Below are 22,445 nucleotides of genomic sequence, written 5' to 3'. Positions count from 1 at the left end.
CGTTGCAAAGCAAGTCGGGCCTAGTACTATGGGCCCTTCTCCCTACAAGCAGCTTGAACTTGCCATCCGTGCCATCAACGTTTCAAATCTCTAACAAATACTTACATAGGTGCATTCCCTCTCCGAACCAATCGCGCAAATTAGAGACGACAAGCCCAAGCTTTCCGATTGCGATTACTCACAGAACACCACCCCGACCTTCGCCACTTCCTCCCTAGCCCAAAGGAACCGAGCAAAAGCATGGCAGCAAGCCACACCACCCCCTGTACTCGATTAAGCCGACGAGACCCGCCGCCTGGACGAAGTGGGAAAGGCCATGAGCGAGCAAGGCATCTCCCCTTGCCAGCAATTCGACATGTTTCACCACATCTTCGAAGAAAGTCCCCGGCCGCAGCGCTCCAGGTCGCCGGGCTACGCTTTTGCCCGCGACGATTGTCAGCCGAAGCCCGCGCATTCCCTCGACGCCTTATTCGTCGCCTCGGCAGTGCAAAAGTTGCTGGTCAACGGTGGTGCAACACCTGCCTCTTGTGAGCAGTACGCCACCGCGTTTGAGGCGAACCTCGAGGCCGGTTCGAAGCAGGTCTGCGATGCCGTCAGTGACAGGACTACGCTACTAAAGCACCTGCAACGCCCGGTGGCCCGCGACTTCCTCGCTTTCGAGAGGATGAAGAAGCTGTACTAGCTGGGCTGGCCCCTCGAGAGGATTCGCTTTTCGCTGCGCCACCCGAAGTTGCGCATGGCCAACTGGTTCCTCGCCGGCTCGGGGCCGGACGAGGATGGCGCAGACGCAAAGGCGGCGTACCATACCCTCCTCGCCGACCTGGACCGCAGTGAGATGGTCGCGGATCAGTCGACGAGCGACTCAAACTGGAAGACGATCCCGGGCAGCGAGGGCAATACCGAGGTGGAGTCCATCGAAAATACCGAGGATGAGCTCCAAGTTGATGAAGCTGCAGAGTTCGCTGCGGACCAGGTCATGGAAGATGCGTCCTCGACGGCGGTCTTCGACGCCGAGCCCCAAACACAGGCAGCTGTCCGTCGGGTCCTTCGCCTCCCCCTCTTCGGGGCGTCTTTCCAGAGATCCTCTGTAACTAGGCACTACCTGGGCCGAGTCAGACTAAACGAAGTGGTGCTGCGGCCTAGTCGTCATGGGAGATGATCCCGTATACCAAAGTACAATACCAGTATTTACCGGTATCGACGATGCCACCCAACCTTATCCTATTAACTAGATACCACGCAGGAGAATAATAACAAGTACAAGAAGCTGCAGTTCTCACCACGTAGCTGATGCAAGTGAAAATATGTCTCCTGCTTCTATCACCCTTCATGCGACGTGCCTCAGCAGAAGAGAACCTATCCTCCTCTACCTGAGTCTCAACCAATAACACTCCTCGGCCCCGGGTGAAGGAGATCACTGATAGTTCAAGATATCATCTCAATCTCTATGGCTACTCGCACATTCAAGACGAGAGCGAGGATGATGGGATGGAGATGGTACTGCTAACCTCATACACCAGAACACAGCAAGATGCCCTACTCTGGTAATACCATGAATGGATAGTCACGGCATGACAGGCTATCTACGTCCGAACCGAGGCATCTCCAGGCTTCACCTCTTCTTCTTCTTCAATTCCGACTCCTCTCTTCAGCCCCATTGCGCAATATTCGCCTTTTTCCAATCCTTGATCCTCCCCGCTAGTCGCGCAGCCTCACATTGGGCTCGAGCTGGGCGCGGCCCCTTACACCCAAGCAACGACTCACCTCACCGCCCAGGGCAACATTATCCCACAAGAAATCTCATAGACGAATGCCGAAGACGCCGTTACGGGGAGCCGAAAAGGATGTCGTGGTGCGCAATGGCGCGTGTCGACGACTCCACGTCTCTCCGAGTCGACAGAGCCCACTGACCGTGTTGGATAGCGAGCGGTTGCCACGGCATTCGGGGAGGCATGGACCGCCCATATTGCTGTCCAGCTGGTGGCCAAGGCACGGTTTGCCGACGTCGGGCGCACCCATGGCTTATCTGCTCCAAGGTGTCAGAGACATCCGCAGGGCCGGCGAGGTGGCTATCAAAGCTATTTTCCATGTATAAAAACTCATTGTGAGTAGTCAAGTTAGTTTCCACGAGCTGGCACGGTTCCAGGTCAACTTTGAATCGGTGTTATCCCGATCAGACACGTTCAATAAGAAGTTGTGGTCAACTGTATTGGACAAATACGAAGAACCGTCACGATGGGCACCATATGCATTCTACCAGTACTACCTTGGGTGACAAGACACCGTGCCGCATAGAACAGCAACGCTTATTTGGTCACTCAATCCCTCGCAAGAGATACATGATGCCGGGGCAAGGAGGCTTGTGTTGGGGTCGAATGATTGAGTGGTAGATGGTAGATTGAGCAAGCTTCAGAGGTGATTAGGACATTGGCGGATGAGTATGCATACTGGGAAGAGATGCAGCAACAAGCAGGTCGCCGGCTGCTAGAAAATTTCCGACAGTCCAGGCATGTGCCTCGATGCGAAGATGGCTCGAAGGTAGATAGCTGTCTCGTAATGGCCAACATACTTCGTTCTTGCTAAAGCATCGTTGCCTCCATTTCTCGTGTTTCTCACCCGGCAGGACTGCACTTGGTCTTTTCTTATGCGGGAGCCAATAGGCTGTTGCCGTAGCGCATTGGAGAATATGGGTAGGTGTAATATCAGGTTCGGTTGTTTGTGATCCAGCAGGCCGACATGGAAGGCATTTACGTATTATCATGGGCAGAGAAGGAGTCTGTCCTACCATGCGCCCAGCATCTTCATGGTAGACAGGCTACATCATAGTAGAGACTCCAGAGTGCCGGAGCCTGCAAAACGAAATGTCATTATCTGGGAGATGGGTTGGTTTGACGGCTAGACTGCATGTCCAGAAACTCGAAAGGAAACCCTTGGAACGAACCTGTACCTTTCTGTGAGGCTCAATGAAGTATCAGTCTTACAAGCACCTTTAGGACATGAGCCATGTCTGCCTTCTCCTACCGTAGTCACCCAAAGGACTCGATGTTTGTATGCCTGTGAGGAAAAGTTGGTTTCCCAGAGAATAAGCAACCATATTGTCTTCCTGAGGGTTTATCGAGAATTCTGAGCCAAGCAACCGCCTGTGTGACTGGAACTAAACAAGGTGATGGATAGTTGGCCGCACATTGACCACTGCGGTTCAAGGCATCTGGTCTTACACAAGCAGACTGAATCTACCTGGGTATTTAACTACCTACGGGAGGGTGCTGATGTCGAGGAAGGAGGAGGATAGACTTCTGAGGTCCTGGCGTCAACGAGGCGTGAAGGTATTCTCGGGCGGGTTGAAATGGTAATAGGCGATGCTGTACATGCCTATACCTGCTGTAGCTTACTGGTGGAGCACGGGCGTGAAGCGCCTGAGTATTCCTAGTACTCAAACATCAGACCAGTAGGCCTCCATGGATCACACAGTTCCATGCTGAGGGGTCAGACGGCCGCTTCCTCAGTTCGGACGAAGCTATACTCGAAGATGAGACGAGTTCTTTCCCTAGGGATCAGGTAGTGCTACTTGGGGTTAGGCGGTTGCTTCTCGAGGCTCAGGCGATTCCTTAGTCGACCTACGTACTCGATGGCCAGACGGTGGCCTCCTCAGTTCAGGCGAGGGCATACTGGAGCATTACAGGCGGTCCAGCGCCTGGAGATAGGGCTAGAATAACGCGCTAATACGGCGCTATGATGACGCTAAACCGCATGAAGCGAAAGAGGGCAGTGGAACAAGAGAATAATCGCCTGTGAAGCGCGTATAAAGGCGCCAAAGTGAACCTGAAATGCAATGTTGACCTTTCTCTTCCTCCATCAAATAAAACATCATTCAAATATTCATTGAAAACACCAAAAACGTTCCATGAGGATGCGGCATCCAGGCTGGTCCTAGGATGCCACATTCAGGCTGGTCCTGAATGTCCCCGGTGATGATCACCGTTGAAGGCTGCGTTGTTTAGGTAAGTGCACTTTGGCTCACCAACCTCATCGTCGGGGCGATGCTGACATACGACGACTAAGCGCGCCTGCCTAAATGGCGCTGGTTGTTACTGTGCGGCAGGCACCGCGGAGGGGGGCACCCAGCTCCCCTCCATAAATTGGTCAAAACGTTGGCCAGGTACGCGATCATTCACTCAACCTCTTCCCACCTACCATCCAACCTTTGAAATCTTGCAGCCAGGTTTCAACCTTCACAACTGCACACGAATTCACCAACTTCTTCCGGTCACCAACATCTCTGCATTTTTCAGCTTTCGTCTGATCAGAAATCTCATCCCGCTGCCAGTATTTTTACAACTGCCGGCTTTCTCCCATCACCTCCGTCCCATCACCTCCGTCCCACCACCAATACCTCTCCACCTCTTCAGCATTCGTCTGATCACATCGTCACATCATCAATATCTACTCAATTCAGCTTTCGTCTGATAACCAACCACATCCCGCTGTCAACATTTCTATTTTTGCCAGCTTCCGTCTGACCATCTTCCGTCCCATCAGCAACGTTTAGATCACGAAATACCTCGTGATCACCAAGACTTGTTAGACCGAAGAATCTTTCGTCAGATTCACAAGTGGTAAGTTCCGTTCGATCCACAGATTTTTTGCAACCTCCCGCCGGCGTGGCATCTGCAAATTTCGTCTCATATATGGATGTCTCGTCTGTCTGCCCCTTTCGTCGAAATGGTCTGTCTGCCCCTTTCGTCGAAATTGTCTGTCCGCCCCTTTCGTCGAAATGGTCTGTCCACCCCTTTCGTCGAAATGGTCTGAAAGCCTCTTTCATCGAAACTGTCATCCCATCACAAGTTCTTCACATTCACATTTTCCTCACCGGCCAGTTTTCTTCCCATCACACATCCGTCCCATTTACCTCCATCCTATCTACCTCCGCCCTATCTACCTCCGCCCTGAAACACTTCCATCTCATCACACCTCCGTCCCACCTCCGTCCCGAAAGGTCTTCCACCCCACATTATTTCGACCCATCTCTTCTTTTCTTCCATACCTCTACACCAAATACTCATCTCCTTCGCCAAACAGAACAAGATGGCCCCCAAGAAGAACACCAGCGGCGCCTCCTCCGGCGAGGAGGCCCCCATGACCCCCGCTGAGATGCAGTACATGATCGCCTACTTCCAGCTCTGCACCCCCAGCTCCAAGCCCCAGGTCACCGACGTCGCGGCCCTGGGCGCCGCCTTCGACCTCAAGGACAAGAAGACCGTCATGCAGCGCTTCAACCGCCTGTGCGACAAGTTCGGCTTGTTCAAGGCCCAGCCCGCTGCCAACAATGCCGAGGGCCCCTCCACCCCCGCTGGAGGCGGCGCCGCCGCCCCCAAGAAGAAGGCCACCGGCGGCGGCCGCAAGAAGAAGAACGTCGCCACCGTCACGCCCGCCAAGAACGACGACGAGGATGATGACGCCGAGGCCGAGGGCGCTGATGAGCCCACTCCCTCCAAGAAGCGCAAGATTGCCGGTGGTGACGAGGCCTAAACGACTGGTCATCCACATCTTCGACTAAGAGGATTCTTCTTTACAAGAGTGATAACTGGTCAAGGAAATGAGGTTATGGATCTCAGGTTGATTGCAACCTCGCCTTCAGAGGTGGATTTGATATGGATCATTCAGAGACAGTTACGCAAGATTTGATTACCCGAGGATACTATCTGGCGATGGCCTCACATGGATTAGTAAATGGATCTTGCAAGATGCCCGTGGCGATCATAACCACGATGGCAATGAATACATCATGAACCCAGATATATGCCTTGATTCCTACGTGACAGTCAGTGTTTATTCGTTTCTATTCCAGTGTCTATCCCACTCTGTTCTAGTGTTTATTCCACTTTGTTTTAGTGATTATTCCTGTTATCCCATTGCCCATTGGAAAAGAGTGACCGTTTATCCGAGAGATTTCTATTGTACCTTGCGGCGGTGGGTGGGTTGAGAATGTATTCCACTCGTGATGCCAATGTCAAGTCGCTACGTAACAATGTTCTTCAGACAAAGTTGCCCACCTTGGGACACCTGCAAGCAAAATCTCAGAATTTTCAGAAACAGAACCACTGCGAATCACTTCCACCAGGAGATAAGAAGTCAAGTGTGTTATGGGGCATCAGAGTGCGATTTACTATGGCAGTGAAGAAACTACCAAATGAGAAAACGCCAAAACTCCCAGGCGCAAGATTCTCAACCAATGTCGTGATTCATGATGTGTCTTATCGTTGTCCATCCAAGCAATTCCAACCAATTTCCAGCCTCCTTCTCTCATCCTTGCGAGTCACAATCCCCGTCATGGCGTTCCTCCAGTTGCGGTGTCGCGTTGTGCCAGTAGATCCCAGACGTAGAAGGATTATGATGATGCATGTGGCGATGAGGGAGATGGGTGTGCTGGTGTTGATAGTACCATGGGTTGGTAGGGCCGGGGAAAGCAGCAAAGGGTAGATTGTGATGGTGGGGGTCGTTCAAGACATGGTCTGACTTAGGCCTCATCCTTGCCGTTGGCGAGGGGGAAGTCCTTGTCGTTAGGTGACTCGTCTGTGGCGAGAACAGGTTAGCTGAATGATCGAACGCGTTAAACCCCATATTTTCTGAGTTGTTAGTCGAAGCTGGCGAGTCGCGAACCGAATGTTGCTGGCAGCCATCACCACCCTCCGGTGTCTTGTTAGAGGCGCAGACAACTATGACGTCGTCGTCACTATGGACGTCGCCGACATGGTCGTTCGCGGGCCTACCGGGATGAGGAGCGACAGTAGCCATTGACGGCAGCGGGGGCGGCGACATCATCGGTACGTTCGCATAGGCGCCAAGCTCAGACTTCACGTGGATAGCATCTTCAGATTTTACTTCACCTTTGATGGGCTCATCATCGTCGTCAGCGATGTCCTCAACCTGCATGAGCTTGCGCTTCTTGTTGGCAGGACGGCCGCGAGTGGGCTTGATGCCGGGGAGAGCAGCCTCCTTGGCGGTCTGCTCCTCCAGGTCCTCCTTGGTCTTCTCCTTCTTGACGGTGTTGCCAAGACCGCCGGGAATACCATGGGCCTTCATGAGGCGCTCGTATCGCTTGGCACTGTTGGGTCATATAAGGTCAGCGACGACAGCATGGATGGCGGCGATGGTGCTGAGGTCAAGTGTTACGCAACTGGAAAGTATTGCGACGGCCATTTGGTGTCGCGCGACGATGGCCGACATTGACATGTCGCGAGGTAAAAATGGGCAGGGTGGGCGCGAAAAGAGGAAAGTCTTCGCGGTACGATATGATGTTTTGGAGATGAGAGATAGCGACGATGTACTTACGCGGCGCCCTTGGTCTTGATGTCGCACTCCTTGCGGACCTCCTCGAAGTCAACCTTGCCGTTGCAGGAGTGCTTGATGCAAGAGATGAGGAAGCGGAACTGGGACTCGACGTCTACGGCAGGCATCTTTGCGGTTGTCTGGATGATGCTGAGGTAAAGTGGGTGTTGAAGAGAGTAGAAGAAGAAGTTGTTGATATGTCAACGTGTGTTGGCGAAGTATGGCTGGGTGAGGAGGGTCAGGTAAAGTCCGTAAAGTCCTGGAAGGTTTGAGAACTGGAAGTCCAGAAATTGATTTGGTTGAGGAGAGAATGTTGCTTTTGTAGGTGCAGTGTCCACGATGTCGTCGCCAGGCTGATTGTGCTGTGTGGACAGAGGACCTTTCTGTTGCGGTAGTGGAGCCCTAGTGATCAAGTGATTTGATTACGGCTGGAACGGGTTTAGCTTCTCGGCATCGTCGACGGGGCAAAAGGGTAGAGGACGATGACTTCGTAAGAGCTGTTGTCTCGGCGATGAGCTTGGTATTCGGCGAGGTCGCTGGTGCGGCGGCGTGGGAACGGTAGACAATATTGATGGAAAGCGCAGGTGAAATGTCGTAATATTCAATTAGCCCGGGAAGGCACGTGGAGAACTGGCTAGCGGCACTTCGGACGAACACTGGATTTGGTAATTGGCTACTATCCAGTACACGTTGGACGATTTAAGACGGGTTTATCCCTGGTTGGCTTGTAGTTGGTTTGCAGTTGACTTATAGTTGAGGGAGGGCTCTGCTAGAGATCCTTTAGTGTTACCCTCTGCATGATAGATCACACGCAGTAGAGCATGTCGGCCGGTGGGTTGATGGGCACCAGAGATGATTGACACCACTCCAAGTCGCCCTTGATATATCTATTGCGCGACAGGCTGGGAGAAGTGGTGTTGCCAAGCTGTCCTACTCTTTCTATAGATATTAATACTCAATACAAAGATTACCATGAAGATCATGTCACTTGGTTGTACTTCTTGACGAAGACTGAGTCTCTTGCTTTTGTGTGTGGCCATGACTTCTTTACCTGGAACAAAGCTGTGGCTACATAGTTTTCTGGGGGAAGCCATTTGCTTCTAAGTCTGCCCTGGGGGCATGTCTTTGTCGGCAAGAAACTAGGCAGGGTAACTTGGGAGAGGTTACCTGAATCCGACGGCAGCGAGTGCCATCTTCACCAACGCTATCATTGCTAGATCTACAATGGTCGACAGATGCCGACAACTTCAGTAAAGATGAACCTTTGTCAGAGAAGAAAGATCAAAGGGGCTGGAAGAAATCTGATTCGGTTGAAGGATACTCCTTGCCAGGGCCACGAGAAAGATTGAACATATCGCCATTTACGAGCAAGCCTGAACTGTAGCTTGAGGATGTATGTGCGTGTATGTTCACTGGTTCGCGGATTGTGTCTTGGTATCTCGTGAACCGAATGCGACATGCAGATCTATGGAGCAGCTGCGAGGCAGCATGTGTCTTTCAGAGTCACCCACAATCCATCATGCATCATCTACAGCAGCTACTCTGGGTGTCGCTATGCTCATGCCCGCGAGCCCGGAGCCAGACGCTCATACAGCAGGGGCTAGGATGGAGATGATGTCTACGCGCAAATGATCACAATCGCATACAATATCCCATCACAACTAAGGCGACAGAGAGGTTGAAAAGGGGGGAAGAGCCTGGCCTGTACGTCGCTGACCACGCTGAACCTCCGTAATACACCCACTTACCCAGACACAAAAGAATATTGCTCAATGTTCCAACTCAGGCAGCAAGCACCTGCCACCGTCTCGATCGCAAGAAGCAGGCACAGAAGCAAAAAGAGAAGTTCAGATTATCTCGTTGTTACGAGAAGCATCAGGAATTGAGCCCGATGCGGGGGTCGAACCCGCAGCCTTGAGATAGCCACTTTAACTCGGCCGTCAACTCTGGAAGAGATGAGGCGTCATATAAGAGTCTCACGCTCTACCGATTGAGCTAACCAGGCAGATCTTGTTGTTGAAATCATGGTGCCCTATGGGCGCTTATGATAAAAGCTTTGTCGATGGGATGGGGCGCGGTGGGACGGTGTGGAGGCTTGAGTCGTGACTGACCATGAATAGCATCGTGTCGGTTGCTTGATGGCGTGAGGATGGCCGAGCTTGAGGCAGAGTTTTACAGAATCGGACGCTAGAATGCATGGGTGGCCCCAGCACCCAGTTGTGGACATTGGGTGTGACTAATACGGCTGCCGACCGTCAAAGACCAAGGCCAAGGGGAGTAGGAACAACATGGGATGGAGACGACAAGGTAGAATGGTAATATAAATCTAAAAGGGCGCGACGCTGTGACAACCAAAGCTCAACTGTGCTCAAGAAGGTGGTATTGATAAATGGCTGCCGTCCACCCCTCCTTTGACGTGTAGCGGGGTTCTCTGGGGAATTTGGAAAGAGCAAGCTGGTCGTGGCGACTGCACCAACGACTGCAAAAAGGGGACAGGCACCGTGCAAGTAGCCTGCAGAGGGCAATGCTTCACAGGCCCGGCTAGTCCGGATTTGCAACAGCTCGAGCATTCCTGATGCTCCAAGACATTGATGGCCGTATTGAGAGGGAAATGCGACGTGGAACCAATCCAAATGGGTGCTTTGCTGCCAGGCGCAAGCAATTGAACTGCTGCTGCAGCTCACGTGCTGGTGGCCCGTGCGCCCAGGTCGCAGCATGTCGTCGCGGGCCAAGAGTTACAGTGCACCCAAGATTGACCAGTCAGTTGTCTGTGAAAAGCATCCTCAGCTCTTCTCGTTGGAATCTAGGCGCCATTCAAGGCAATTATTGTCAATAACAGGGCTGGTGTCGTCAAGTTCCAGCGCTCAGTATCGTTGGTTGGCAATTTCCAGCCCGGTCGGCATGGCCCTGGAAGCCTGGGGGAGATGCGACAAGACTCAATTCGTTTGCAAGCTGCGACTCTGTGGTATTCCTGCATTCTTTCATGACGCATCTCTTTCTTGATCATGACGGATACCAGAGTCCGTTGTTGCTTGTATCAGGTAGTGTTTGTCCTGATTGCTTTGATGGAACGCCTCTTTTGATTCTGCCAGTGAAAACTACCTCATCTTTCACCCTTTCTGTTCGATGGGAAAAGCAACCCATCTCAGTGGTATCAAAGAAAGGCTTGTACATATCAGCATCATGCAGCCTTTCTCAGATCCGGCACCTAGCATCTTCCACTACCTCATTCCAAGTTTGTTATCTCAAAATCGTATAAGATGGGTTCCGAACTGAACCAAGAGTCTATTGAGTCCTTTTTCGACAAGAGGGAGAGCACTTCCAGGATCGAATGCGATGAAGTAGCCCGCAACATCATTGGCAACGGCTGCATCGCTCAGGCAGCAGGCATTCAGGGCGCCTCGAGCTACACTGTTGAGTGTATGACGAAGTCTATTCTATCGTTCCGACAAAGGGGGAGCATCTTGGACAGCAGGGTTATCAATCTGGCCAAGGATATCCACGGCCGGCTGATACCCGATGTGTCGTATTGTGGCAATGTCGGCGAGGGGGCTGAAGGGCTGATCGTGTACAGGATCAGTTACCTCCCGGGCGCTCCGGTGTACGAACTCTACCCAAAGATTAACGAGGCCAAACTCGAGGACAAGCACAGAATTTCGAAATTTTACAAAGATCTCGCAGGGTATGTAAATGACATGCTACTCCTATTTTACTTACCAGAAGCTAACTACCTTGCAGGTACTTCGCCAGAAGCTGGTGGAAGCCGTTGTCCGACGTCGCGAACTGGAACGCCATGTCGCTTATGAAGGACGACGATTTCAGAATCGACGAGTCCGAAGTCAGACGTCGGCTTGACCTCTTGAAGTCCTCTAAGCTATTCCTATCGGTGGATGTCGTCGTTGCTAGGATCGAAGACAGCTTACCGGCCCTGTTTGGCCGAACCAGAGAGTGGCCCAAGGTTCTGACCCATGGGAACTTATCCGACCGCCATATCCTGCTAGACAGCAACACCTTTGCCATTACCGGCATTCTCGGCTGGACTAGATCCACTATCGGCGTTTTCGGTCTAGACTTGGCCATCTTGAACAACCTGAGGACCTTCCGCGGCGATGGCGATTCCATCACCGAGCATGCTTGCTGGCGGGAGATGGAGGACCTGTTTTGGGATGAGTTCTGGTCCCTCGCCGGCATCAAGGAGGACAAGCGGGCAAACACCCGTTACCTGGCCGAGACAGCCGCCGAGTTGGCGTTCTTGTTCCAGTATAGCTTTCAGTCCCTCCCCCGTGGTGATATGAAGGACGACCTGGCTACGGAAAACGGAGGTATGCTCGAAGTCAATTTCGGTCTCAAGTCCAAGATACTACGGGTTCAGCTTGCACTCGCGGATGTAAGGCTTAGCTAGATACATAAGTCAATCAAGTGGTGGTGAGTTACGCGTGTCTTAGGTCTCTGTATGTATTGAAGGGTAGCGGGGTCATCCACTTATGGCGATGGGGCCCTGCGTTCTTACGTAGAGAGGCTTATGAAATCAGCATACATGCAGTTTCTGCATTTTGGCTTTGGCCACCGCTGCACAAATATGAAGATTCAACAAAGACACGATAAAGATGCTGTATTCTCGATGAAATTGGACAAATCGTCCTCTCTGTGTAGCAGGGGTATCATAAACTAAATCGCAAAACGCAGGCAATCATCAGCCGCAACTCTCGAACGAATCTCCATCGTCCCGTGAGAAGCCCTTCCAGATCGCAAATAGTAGAGCTTGCTGCTTCCCTAGGGCTCGGTCCTGACCGCCGACCTAGATCTCGTCAAACTCTTCGTCCTTGACATCGAACTTCTTGTCCTCATCCTCGACCTTGATAAGATTCTTCTCCAGAGGGGAGCCGTTGCCGTCGTCGTCATCGTCGGAGTCCATGCCATCGTGCGAAACCTTGGTTCGCTTCGTTGCCTTGGTGGCGGGTGCGCGCTTGGCCACGCGCTTTGTTACCTTGGAAGGTAGAGCAGCGGACGATCCAGTATCGATGCCAAGGCGCTTCTTGATCTGGCGGAATCGAACCTAATACGTATCACTTGTCAGTACCATGTACTTGGCAGGGTATAGTAAGAAATTCTGATGAATTGTTGACTTACCGCAGCAGTGGCGCCGTTCATGTAGCCAGCCTGTACAGCGACCTTGTCCCAGTCAACCTGGGGAGGGCTCTTCACTGTAGCATGAATGGTTAGTTGGTCTCAACTACTTTGGCGAGCTTGTAGGGATGGTACTTACAGTTCGAGAGAATGATGAGGAAGAATCTGGCTTCCAGGTCGGTCGCCTTGGGCTGGCCTGCCGCCTTGGGCGGGTTCTTGTTGTCGGTTGATGACGACATGGTAAAAGTGGCTACTTTGTTGAAGATGAGTATGTTTGCTCGAGTAGTCGTGAATGAAAGAGGTCAAATGAATAATTATGTAGGATGGCAGATGAAGAAATGTTGCTGGTGAAGTGGTTTGGGTTGCTGCTTTGGGGTGAGAGGTTTGGGTGTTGGCAGTAAAAGAGTGTGGTGGCCAATGTTAAGGTTGAATGGAATCTGATTTTCTGTCGTACTTGCCTCTCGAGTGTGGGATATTCGTAATAAAAGCGGGTTGCTCTTTTTCTCGCTCAGAAAATTGACAGCATTGAAGTTATTCACCCGAGGTTGACTTGACGACCACGAAGCCTAGGCTTTCCAGTGTGATTTCTGAGCAGATCCTCGACAACGCACGAGGGATGGGAATAATGATGAAAGAAATGGCGAAACCCAGATCCATTAATCAGATCTAGTTGGTACCACTGCGCACTCTCTGTGTAGAAGTGACGGCCGGTTAATGAAGTTTCATTCGAGTCGAGCCTCGATAATATTAGCGAACGAGATAAAGGTACCCCGTCATCCGACGACGAGTGCTCAAAGTTTTACTTGAGGGGCTCTTGTGTTCTGTCCGTCTTGGTTAATCCTCTTGCCCTGATACATGTCGTTCATTCAATCAAGCATTGGGAAGCCACGGGTGGTTGATATCGTCGCTTCTTGCAAAACCTCATCAGGTCGTCAACATGTCATGAGAACAGGAAACTCGCTTTCAGCTCCACGACGAGGACCAATCCACCAATGTTTTCCCCAAAATATCCCATCCTTCGTGGTTATATTCTCTCCAACACAGGGTTCATATGGATATCATAATGACTATGACCGCGATGTAGCAACTGATAGCTCGCGAGACTTGGCAGGCATTCACGATGGCGCAGCCTTCGTTCGTATCAAAGATTCCCATACATGCGCGAAACCAATGGTTCTCACAGCATGACAACAATGTGGCTTAATATGTACATCATCCTATCTTGAACAACAACCATACTTCACACTGCGAGCGCTATGCTAGCGTTGGCTTCAAATTATCAATACTTAGGTAGGCGCACACACACACCCTCATTCTACTCCTCTGTATGTTCCAAGTTACCGCTCCAAAAGGCTTGCTTTGGCATTGATCCGTGGGCTCTTGGCGTGGCCGACCCTTTCTTGGCAGTTGCCAAATGGCTGCTCTTTGGGTTCCTACAAGGGTCAACAAAACCAACAGGGATGAAGGATGCTTACAGGGATCTGCGGGTCCATTGCCCTGGGGTTGGTCTTCCCAACGAGTCATTGTGCAGAACACCAAAGCCCCACGAGTTTTAAATCGGCATACCGAGGCTTTCCCCCCAAGTACGGTCTATGGTCTTGGGAATCGGGTAGCGTGGGACATGTCAGATTGCCCACCACTCGATTCCCTGGAGTTACAGCTCGTCTAAGTCGTAGTGCTTGCTCCCATACCTGTATCAGACAGGCACTCTACCTCCGCTCTGCATGTTGCTAATGCGATTCTGGATGTTATCCTAGGCTGGGCAACTCAAGTCTTCAGCCAGTAACCCCTATCATTCTTTGAACCACCAAAGCGTTTACATGTCGCGATGAAACGACTCTTCGTATCTCTGGTTGCAGCTCCGATTGTATTATCGGCAACGCCACTCAACCTTCCTGCAGACTGGGTGTCGTGGGACGATGCCACATGGACTTTGAAGTCCACTGTACCACTGCCGGGTACCTTCGCAGCATGGGTGCCACAATCAAACGGGTAGGTACCTTCCTCCATCTCACGATCCCAGGTCGGCCGCATACTGACGTCATATTGCTGTTAGCTACATAGGGATTGCCCAAGGCTCTCTCGGCCCCTTCTTCGAGCTCAGTCGGTACAATGACTCCGAGGGTTGGCCGTCGTACAGCAAGCCCCGAAGGACATTCGCAACCTCTACCGGCTTCTGGGGCAGCGAGCCAAGCACCGACGAAGTGGACCCCCGCGGCGAAAGCTTCATCTCCGGCCTACCCCATTTCACGGACCTCCTCGTTGAGGCTTGCGGCGATCTGCTAGATGGGTCAACCGACCTGGTGGAGATCAGTGATTTCAAGTCCAGATTGTCCTTGTGAGTAGCATACCTCTCATAGATCGAACCAGTAACTGACCTCTACCTATGTAGCAAAGAAGGCATCGCAACATGGTCGTACCTATGGCGGCCTCCCACCTGCACACAAAATAAGACTATTTCGGTCAAGTACGAGTCGTTCCTGTCCCTCGCCGACAGGCAGCTGGCAGCCGTCAAACTGTCGCTTACGAGCAGTTCGGGCCTTAACGATGCGAAGATCATCGATAAGCTGGACAGTCGAAGCGCCCTCCGAACCACCCCATCAAGAATGCACTATGTACCAGGTGCTTTGGAGCTTATGTCTGCTGTATCGCCCGCGGGCGTCGATACCACGGCTGCCTATGTCGTGTCCACCCTTGACGGAGACTTGCTCTACAACGACACTTTCGCAGCCTCCCTCGGAAGCAATCTCTCTTCTCCCTCACATATGTTTCCCATGCTACCTCTCAATGAAGCCGCTGTCACCTCGTACAATAAGAAATACGCAATACGCCCTGGTGTCAAGTCTGCAGAGATACGCAAGTATGTCGGCGTGGCTTCATCAGACCATTTCGGGGATGCAGCCGAAGCTGTCGCTGTTAATGTTGCCAGACAAGCAAAGGCTCGAGGCTATGAAGCCGCCCGTGTTAAACACCGACAGGAAGTCTCTAGATTGATGAACAACCATACTGTGGCAGACTTCCGTGACCCTGTTACAGGAGAGATGCCGCAAGATCCCATCGTACAGACACTGCAGATCATTGCGATCAGCTCGGCCTTTTACCTGTACACCAACCTTCTCCCATGGAACTCGGGGGTGGACTCGCACCCGGAGAGTTGCATCGCTTGCAACTCGTTGCCCGTAGGGGGTCTCACTTCTCAGACGTACGGTGGCAAGGTCTTTTGGGACGCCGAGATGTTCATGGCACCTCCTACTCAAGCAACACATCCGCGACTCGCTCGACAGTTCGCCCAGTACAGGATCAACCGAGCCAAAGAGGCTAAAAAGAATACCGAGCGACATGGGCTGAAGGCCGGCAGCATGCTTTATCCCTGGACAAGCGGACGGTACGGACAATGCTACAACAATACTGCCCCTTGTGTCATGTACCAGTATCACCTGAATGCAGACATTGCATTGGGTTTGCTCATGGGTAAGAACACGAGCGGCGACGGCACATGGTTCGAGACTGGTGGCGCGTTGGGGGTCATAGACGGAGTAGCCACAGGCCTGAGCGAGATCCTGACGCTCCGCAACGAAACCCAGACCTGGGGCATCGACATCATGACCGACGCAGATGAGTACTACATGTACGTTGCTGACGGTTCCTTCACCTCGTCAGCTATCAGCGTCATCCTGGAGGCAGCATCCAACCTTCGATGGCAAGCTGGTATTCCAGTGGACGATGGATGGGTTCGGCAGTTAGAGAATATGGCAATACCCACGTCAGACGAGGGCATAGTCTTAGAGTTTCGGGACATGCCCAACTCCATCATCTCCAAGCAAGCGGACGTTATCCTCTCACACTTCCCCTTTAACTACAGACGCAACTTTTCCATTGAGAGGCGTCGTCTAGCAATGAACTACTACTCGGTGCGGCAAGACCCTAACGGACCGGCGATGACCTGGGGTCTTTACGCCATTGCAGCAAACACCCTTGCCGAATCCGGCTGCGCGTTCTGGACTTTCTTGGTCAAGTCTTTCCAACCCTATGTCAGAGCGCCCTGGTACCAGTTCTCAGAACAGCAAGTCGACCGCCCCTCCGTCAAGGATCCTCTTACAGGCCAAGATATCAATCCGGCGTTTCCTTTCTTTACAGGGCACGGCGGGCTGCTGCAAACATTCACGGCGGGGTTTCTCGGACTGAAGGTGACGGACACCAACCTCGTGGTGCTGCCGTCCTTACCACCCCAGTTGCAGCATTTCAAGTCCCCTATCCAGTTCTACAACGGAGCCGTGGTCGAGTTCTGGATGAATCAGACGCACACCAACATCACGAGACACGATGCGGCCTTGTTCGACGGCTTGGTACCGGATCAGTACGGCGCGGCAGACATGCCCATTACGATAGGTCGCAACGTCGATGATGATGATGGCTACACCATTCACTTAGCGATTAACGGAACTGCTACTATCAAGAACCGCGCACCACATACCAATGTCAGCGTGGCCGGAAACGTCTTCCAGTGCCTCGACGCCAGGTCCGACGACGCCTACTCGCCTGGACAGTTCCCCTTTGCTGCGACCGATGGCTATGCAGGGACGGTCTGGCAGCCCGCATCGAGCAACCAGGCAGCTTCCCTGACCATCGACACACAATCGCTAGCTCCCACCCGCCTCCGATCGGTCTATCTGGACTTTGGCATGCGGCCCCCGAAGAGTGTGCGGGTCCTGCTGTCCAACATCTCCACCTTTGACGACCCAAATGCCACGCGTGAGATTGTCGGGGACACCAAGACCGCGATCACGCAACCATGGAAGCGTGACTCGCCAGTCGTGCCATATGTTGGCAATACCACCGAGATCGCAGTCGGGGATGATGTGTGGAGTGGGAAGTTCGCCCGGCTCCAGATCGAGGGGTGCTGGGTCGAGGATGGGATTGGTGCAACGGTGGCGGAATTCGCGCTTCTTGCTGCTGTTTAGAGTTCATCTAGAGTATCTAAGTTGCCGCACTGTATGGAATATCACAACGGGAGTGGCCGCCTTGGTACGACTATCAACCAATGCTGTCGCATTCACCGTCTTTTAAACCATGAATCGCCCGCGCGAAGATCCACTGCGAACTATTGCTGACTCTTGTAGCTGAATATTGATCCTCACGAAAACTCTATTTGATCCCTGGTTCTTCAAATGCGGAGAGACAAGGGTTGTGAGCAGGGGTATGGGTAGGGGTCTACTTCAGAAGGGGCCGGGGTCTCTGGGTGTGGGGGAGATGTGGATGCGTTTCGAGATTTCCCCAGATGATGAAAGCCCATTACGTTTACCCAGCATACGGGGACTCTATCGTCGTTCCACCGCAACTCATGGTTTCTGGGGATGGGCCGCTTGGTAGAATGATAGAGACATTGAAGACGCGCAACAAGATGATGGGTGCCGATGAACAAGACTTATTCCAATTCCTCGTTGAAACTGCTATGTTTTGGTACAACACTACGACATACTAAGACATGGCGAACATCTATCTTCTAGCTGCAGCAGGTGCTTTTGCCCTGTACCTGCTAGCGAGGCAGCTTAGGGTATGGCTTCGCGATCGAAGCTTTTCCAAAGCGAATGGGTGCCAGCCGGCGCCCATGGACAAGCTGATCACCTGGCTCGACCCTCTCGGCATCGGCATCTTATTCAAGCTAGAGCGCCATTTGAAGAACCACACGCTACTTGAGTACATGAGGTCGAGGTTCGAGGAGAATGCATACACCTTCAAGAGCAGAGTGTTGCTTGACGACTTCTATTGGACATGCGAACCCAAGAACATCCAGGCCATACTGGCCACTCAGTTTCACAGCTTCGGCGTGGGTATTGACAGTAAGTACACTGGCTATAGCTTGTTCGAAGTGTGTAGACTGATCCTTACTCTTCTACGTAGGATACAACAACTTTAAGCCCCTTATGGGACATGGGATCTTCACCAGTGATGGCGCAAAGTGGGAGCAAGCACGCGCTCTGTAAGCAGCTCCAGCCATCGTGTTTCCGTTGGAATTGATTCAAGGTCTGACCGTATTGCATTATAGGGTGCGACCAAACTTTGTGCGCGACCAGGTGGCTGATCTCGAATCGTTCGAGGTGCATTTCCAAAACATGCTGGCCCGGATTCCCAAGGACGGCAAGACACCCGTGAATCTGAAAGAGCTCTTTCAATGCATGGTTAGTTACACCCATAGACGTCCGCAGTCTCCTTGGCTAACATGGGAGATTAGACACTCGACTCCGCTAGCGAGATGCTGTTTGGCGAGTCTCTCAACACACTGACCAACAACGACAGCCAAGTGGCCTCGGCCCAGTTCGCAGCCGCCTTCAAGCTTTCGCAGACCGAGCTCGCCCGGCGGTGCCGCCTCGGGCGTCTGGCCGACTGGAACATCAGCAAAGAGTTCCTGGCCGCCTGCGAGGTGACCCAGAAGTTCGTCGACGACTATGTCGCCAAGGCCATGCGCATGCGAGAGGCTCGAAATCAGCCCGGCTACGAGAAGGCTGGAAAGGGGGGCCGGTACGTCTTCTTGGAGGAGCTGGCCATGGTGGTGGACGACCCGGTCGCGGTCCGTGATCATCTGCTCAATGTGCTAATCCCCGCGCGCGACTCGACTTCGACGCTGTTGGCGGCGACCTTCTTCGCCGTGGCCAAGGACCCGAAGGTGTTGCAGAAGCTGCGGGAGGAGGTCATGGACTTGAATGGGGTGCATCCTTCGAGACGCTGAAGAGTATGAAGTACCTGAAATGGGTGATGAATGAGAGTAAGTACAAGAAATTGCTACCATGGGTTCCCTAATGCGATGCCAGCAGTCACTAACAAACCGAAACCTGACAGCCCTGCGATTGTGGCCCATCGTCCCTCTAAACGGAAGACAGGCTAATCGGGACGTCACGCTCCCAGTCGGTGGTGTAAGTACTGCCCCCTCCTGCATACGGTCACCTACCCCAAAACACTTGATCTCAGTCTAACACAACCCCTCCAGGGACCCGACGGCCAATACCCCATCTTCGTCAAAAAGGGCCAAAACATCGGCTTCTCGACCTACGCCATGCACCGCCGCCCGGACCTCTGGGGCCCCGACGCCGACCAGTTCGTGCCCGAGCGCTGGGAGCACCGGCGGCCCGGGTGGGAGTACCTGCCCTTCAACGGCGGGCCCCGCATCTGCATCGGGCAGCAGCTGGCCCTGACCGAGGCCGGCTACACCATCGTGCGCCTGCTGCAGTGCTTCCGCGAGATCGAGAGCCTCGACCGCAGCGAGTGGCGCGAGGGGCTGGCGCTGGCTTGCGCCATCGACCAGCCGGTTACGGTGCGGATGGTCCCTTGGTAGGTGAGGTTTTAGGTTTACACCATCCACGTGTCTATTTGGCATGCAAGTGAGAACCTGGCTTTGGCGTTGGGGAAACCTGCGCCTTGATCTTGGTTCCTGTCGTCGCCTGGGACCCGGGTGGTTGGAGAGTTTGGAACTTTGTGTTGTGGAGGAATCGGGCCGTTTGTGGATGGTTGGGTAACATCGCGCCTATGCAGGGGTCGGTAGCTAAAAGCTTAAGTAGTATATCGAAACCTGGTTTCCATGACTCGTGGTGCCCTGTTTTCGTCGCGGGGACCCCGTATTGTGACAATTGGCAAATCCCTGGGGTATGGGGGTGATCTCGGTATCTGCCGCCGTCGTTCCAGAGCTGTTTCCGGGACGTTCAGGGTGCCAGCATAATCTATACCCTAGTAGGGGGAAGAGACAACCTCCACACCTGAAAAGTACGACTACATAGGGTCAAGTTTGACGTCGAGTCAAGGACTTCGATTGTCCTGGGGCGGCGCCACCCGAAAGCTTGCAAATCTGTGCGGTTTTGAGTTTGACGGTGTCGAGTCTATTGCCCCTTTTCTTTCTCCCGCAAGGCCTATGCTAATGACCTTGATTGATTCCTTTGGAGTAAATGGTCATTGTCGCATCCACCAATAGGGGAAAGAGGTTGTTGGCAATCATCTGCCGCCCTGCTTTTGCACCTCTCGCTCTGTTGGCATCTTCCCGCTTGGACACTAGGTCATTTTTGGCCAGCAGCACAGTTACTGGACAATGGTCAGGGTGAACCAAACAAGGTACACTTTGACTGTCGGCAAAGACTAATAGTCAAAAGACATTTACATACAATTAGATGAGCCAGATGCATCAAAAACAAAGGGATACAATGTTCAGAATACTGAGATCGGTAAAATGTGGCATTGTAATAGCATAACTTAGAATCAACAAACTACTTCCATCTCCCTCTTCTTGACCTTGATAGTCGCCTTCTTCGGGGGCAAGTGATTTGTACCAAACCATTGGTTCGGCAGCCGTTGTTCTTGAAACTCAAAGTCGTAGTGCAACAAGATATGGGCAAGTAGCAGCTTTAGCTCGCCCGCAGCGAAAAACCGACCCGGGCAGCTGTTTCGACCACCTCCGAAAGACAAATACTCCTGACTGGTCGTGACCCATGGCTGCCTCGCCCGATCCGGTTGAACTGCGTCGTTGGAATCGGCCTTGCTCGGTTTTCTGGCATTCGCGAGGAAACGGAAGGGGCGGAACTCTTCCACATCTTCTCCCCAAATACTCGGATCCATATGCATCTGATACGCCGGTGTCCCAACTTGGTACCCCTTGGGTATCTGCACACCCGATGACGTGGTGACACCTTCGCGCGCATTGACGATACGCAGGGGTCCGACTGTCAGCACGGTGTTCAAGCGCTGGCTCTCGCGGAACGTGCTATCTAGCTTGTGCATGTCGTCCAAAGCGCGCTTGCTCCAGCCTCCGTGGGCCGCTAGTACCCGGCGGATCTCCTCGCGCAGCTCAGCGACGTATTCGGCTCCGCGCTGGGCACCGGATCCCACGAGGTCGAGAAGGACGTGCGTTATGGCGAAGGCGGATGTGTGGACTGCGGCTGCGTTGACGAGTAGCACGCGGGCTGCCAAGGTCTTTGGTTCCCACATGTAGGCATCGCCAGTCTCCTTGGCTTGGTGGATTGACCACTGCAGAAAGTCCGCTTTCTCTTGACCCTTCTCGCCATAGTCTCGCAGGCGTGCCTCGATCTCGGGAACCACCAACTTGAACCATTTCTTCTCATACGCCCGGTTTGGCATGGTGATGAATGGCGCCACGAGAAACCTCAAAGAGGCGGGAAAGAGGCTGATGAGCTGGGCTGCAACGGGAATTGCTTGGGCGTAGGCGACGCCGGCATCGAGTAGCTCGCGATTGCGACACAATGGAGCTCCGACGAAGACGCGATTCGTCACTTGGCCAATGACCACTCGTAGCGTGTCGAAGACGTCGACCTCCTGCCAACCTGTTTCGTTGGTGGGCGTCGGCCCCCAAGCTCTCAGCATGGCGACCTCTATCTCATCCATCAAGGTCGGAACCAAGTTCCCGACCTGCCTTGTGAGCTTGGTGGTGACAAGATGCACATGGGCCTGGTTTCGTAGCGGATACACCGTCTTGTGCGCGGTTTGGAAGTGCAGGTCCGTCTGCTGGTGCATGCTGAGCACGTCTTCCGGCTGATCAATCAGCCATTTGCCCTCTTGAGCCGGCAGGAGTATCAGTTTCCCTGGGCCAACGATGGGTACCCGGACAGTCTGCCCGGCATGTTGAAGCCGATGAAGCTCAAGGGCCGATTTGAGATCGAGTGTGTTGCGCCAGGCTGCTCTCAAGAAGGGGAAGAGCTCCCCTTTTCGGGCATTCAGAGTCGCGATGCCCTTTGATAGACTAGGTTTCGCCTTGGAGATGCCATATAGTAGTAGCAATGACGATGCTCCCACGATAAGCACCACTAACTGCCCATGGGCTAGCTCTACAATACGGTTTGCATCCATAAGAACGGTATCTATGATAGAGCTAGAACAACATAGGCAGTATTGGGTAAATGGGGTCTCTGTCAAACCGCCATGTTGAAGTATGGCTACTAGCAAATATTGGCTCTGCTGTGACACTGCTGGGAACCTCCGGTGCCTGAGGACCC

General features: G+C 52.9%; 9 protein-coding genes across 9 annotated transcripts; 6 read left to right on the top strand and 3 right to left on the bottom strand.

Annotated features, from left to right (window-relative positions):
* Positions 1-316: 316 nt before the first annotated feature.
* PG985_008527 (uncharacterized protein) lies at positions 317-682 on the top strand (the record flags this gene model as incomplete). Its single annotated transcript, XM_066828295.1, has 1 exon — positions 317-682. One exon carries the CDS (start codon positions 317-319, stop codon positions 680-682), a length of 366 nt encoding a protein of 121 aa, XP_066683207.1.
* A 54-nt stretch (positions 683-736) lies between these two features.
* Positions 737-1,159, top strand: PG985_008526 (uncharacterized protein; the record flags this gene model as incomplete). Its single annotated transcript, XM_066828294.1, has 1 exon — positions 737-1,159. One exon carries the CDS (start codon positions 737-739, stop codon positions 1,157-1,159), a length of 423 nt encoding a protein of 140 aa, XP_066683206.1.
* A 3,926-nt stretch (positions 1,160-5,085) lies between these two features.
* PG985_008525 (uncharacterized protein) lies at positions 5,086-5,529 on the top strand (the record flags this gene model as incomplete). The annotated part of the gene is made up of 1 exon (XM_066828293.1): positions 5,086-5,529. One exon carries the CDS (start codon positions 5,086-5,088, stop codon positions 5,527-5,529), a length of 444 nt encoding a protein of 147 aa, XP_066683205.1.
* A 774-nt stretch (positions 5,530-6,303) lies between these two features.
* Positions 6,304-7,457, bottom strand: PG985_008524 (uncharacterized protein; the record flags this gene model as incomplete). Its single annotated transcript, XM_066828292.1, has 2 exons — positions 6,304-7,105; positions 7,333-7,457. The coding sequence occupies 2 exons, from the start codon at positions 7,455-7,457 to the stop codon at positions 6,304-6,306; spliced, it is 927 nt and encodes a 308-aa protein (XP_066683204.1).
* Positions 7,458-10,589: 3,132 nt separating this feature from the next.
* Positions 10,590-11,731, top strand: PG985_008523 (Protein kinase-like protein; the record flags this gene model as incomplete). Its single annotated transcript, XM_066828291.1, has 2 exons — positions 10,590-11,011; positions 11,068-11,731. 2 exons carry the CDS (start codon positions 10,590-10,592, stop codon positions 11,729-11,731), a joined length of 1,086 nt encoding a protein of 361 aa, XP_066683203.1.
* A 396-nt stretch (positions 11,732-12,127) lies between these two features.
* Positions 12,128-12,695, bottom strand: PG985_008522 (uncharacterized protein; the record flags this gene model as incomplete). The annotated part of the gene is made up of 3 exons (XM_066828290.1): positions 12,128-12,385; positions 12,460-12,533; positions 12,596-12,695. 3 exons carry the CDS (start codon positions 12,693-12,695, stop codon positions 12,128-12,130), a joined length of 432 nt encoding a protein of 143 aa, XP_066683202.1.
* Positions 12,696-14,284: 1,589 nt separating this feature from the next.
* PG985_008521 (uncharacterized protein) lies at positions 14,285-17,417 on the top strand (the record flags this gene model as incomplete). The annotated part of the gene is made up of 3 exons (XM_066828289.1): positions 14,285-14,448; positions 14,513-14,794; positions 14,849-17,417. 3 exons carry the CDS (start codon positions 14,285-14,287, stop codon positions 17,415-17,417), a joined length of 3,015 nt encoding a protein of 1,004 aa, XP_066683201.1.
* A 524-nt stretch (positions 17,418-17,941) lies between these two features.
* PG985_008520 (cytochrome P450 alkane hydroxylase) lies at positions 17,942-19,786 on the top strand (the record flags this gene model as incomplete). The annotated part of the gene is made up of 6 exons (XM_066828288.1): positions 17,942-18,296; positions 18,358-18,436; positions 18,503-18,635; positions 18,689-19,162; positions 19,335-19,367; positions 19,442-19,786. The coding sequence occupies 6 exons, from the start codon at positions 17,942-17,944 to the stop codon at positions 19,784-19,786; spliced, it is 1,419 nt and encodes a 472-aa protein (XP_066683200.1).
* Positions 19,787-20,697: 911 nt separating this feature from the next.
* Positions 20,698-22,299, bottom strand: PG985_008519 (uncharacterized protein; the record flags this gene model as incomplete). The annotated part of the gene is made up of 1 exon (XM_066828287.1): positions 20,698-22,299. One exon carries the CDS (start codon positions 22,297-22,299, stop codon positions 20,698-20,700), a length of 1,602 nt encoding a protein of 533 aa, XP_066683199.1.
* Between the last annotated feature and the right edge of the window lie 146 nt (positions 22,300-22,445).

The sequence above is a fragment of the Apiospora marii genome (assembly GCF_038362585.1).
Source record: "Apiospora marii strain CBS 49790 chromosome Unknown utg000005l_segment0_segment0, whole genome shotgun sequence".
NCBI lineage: Eukaryota > Fungi > Ascomycota > Sordariomycetes > Amphisphaeriales > Apiosporaceae > Apiospora > Apiospora marii.
This window is presented reverse-complemented; position numbering and strand designations above follow the sequence as displayed.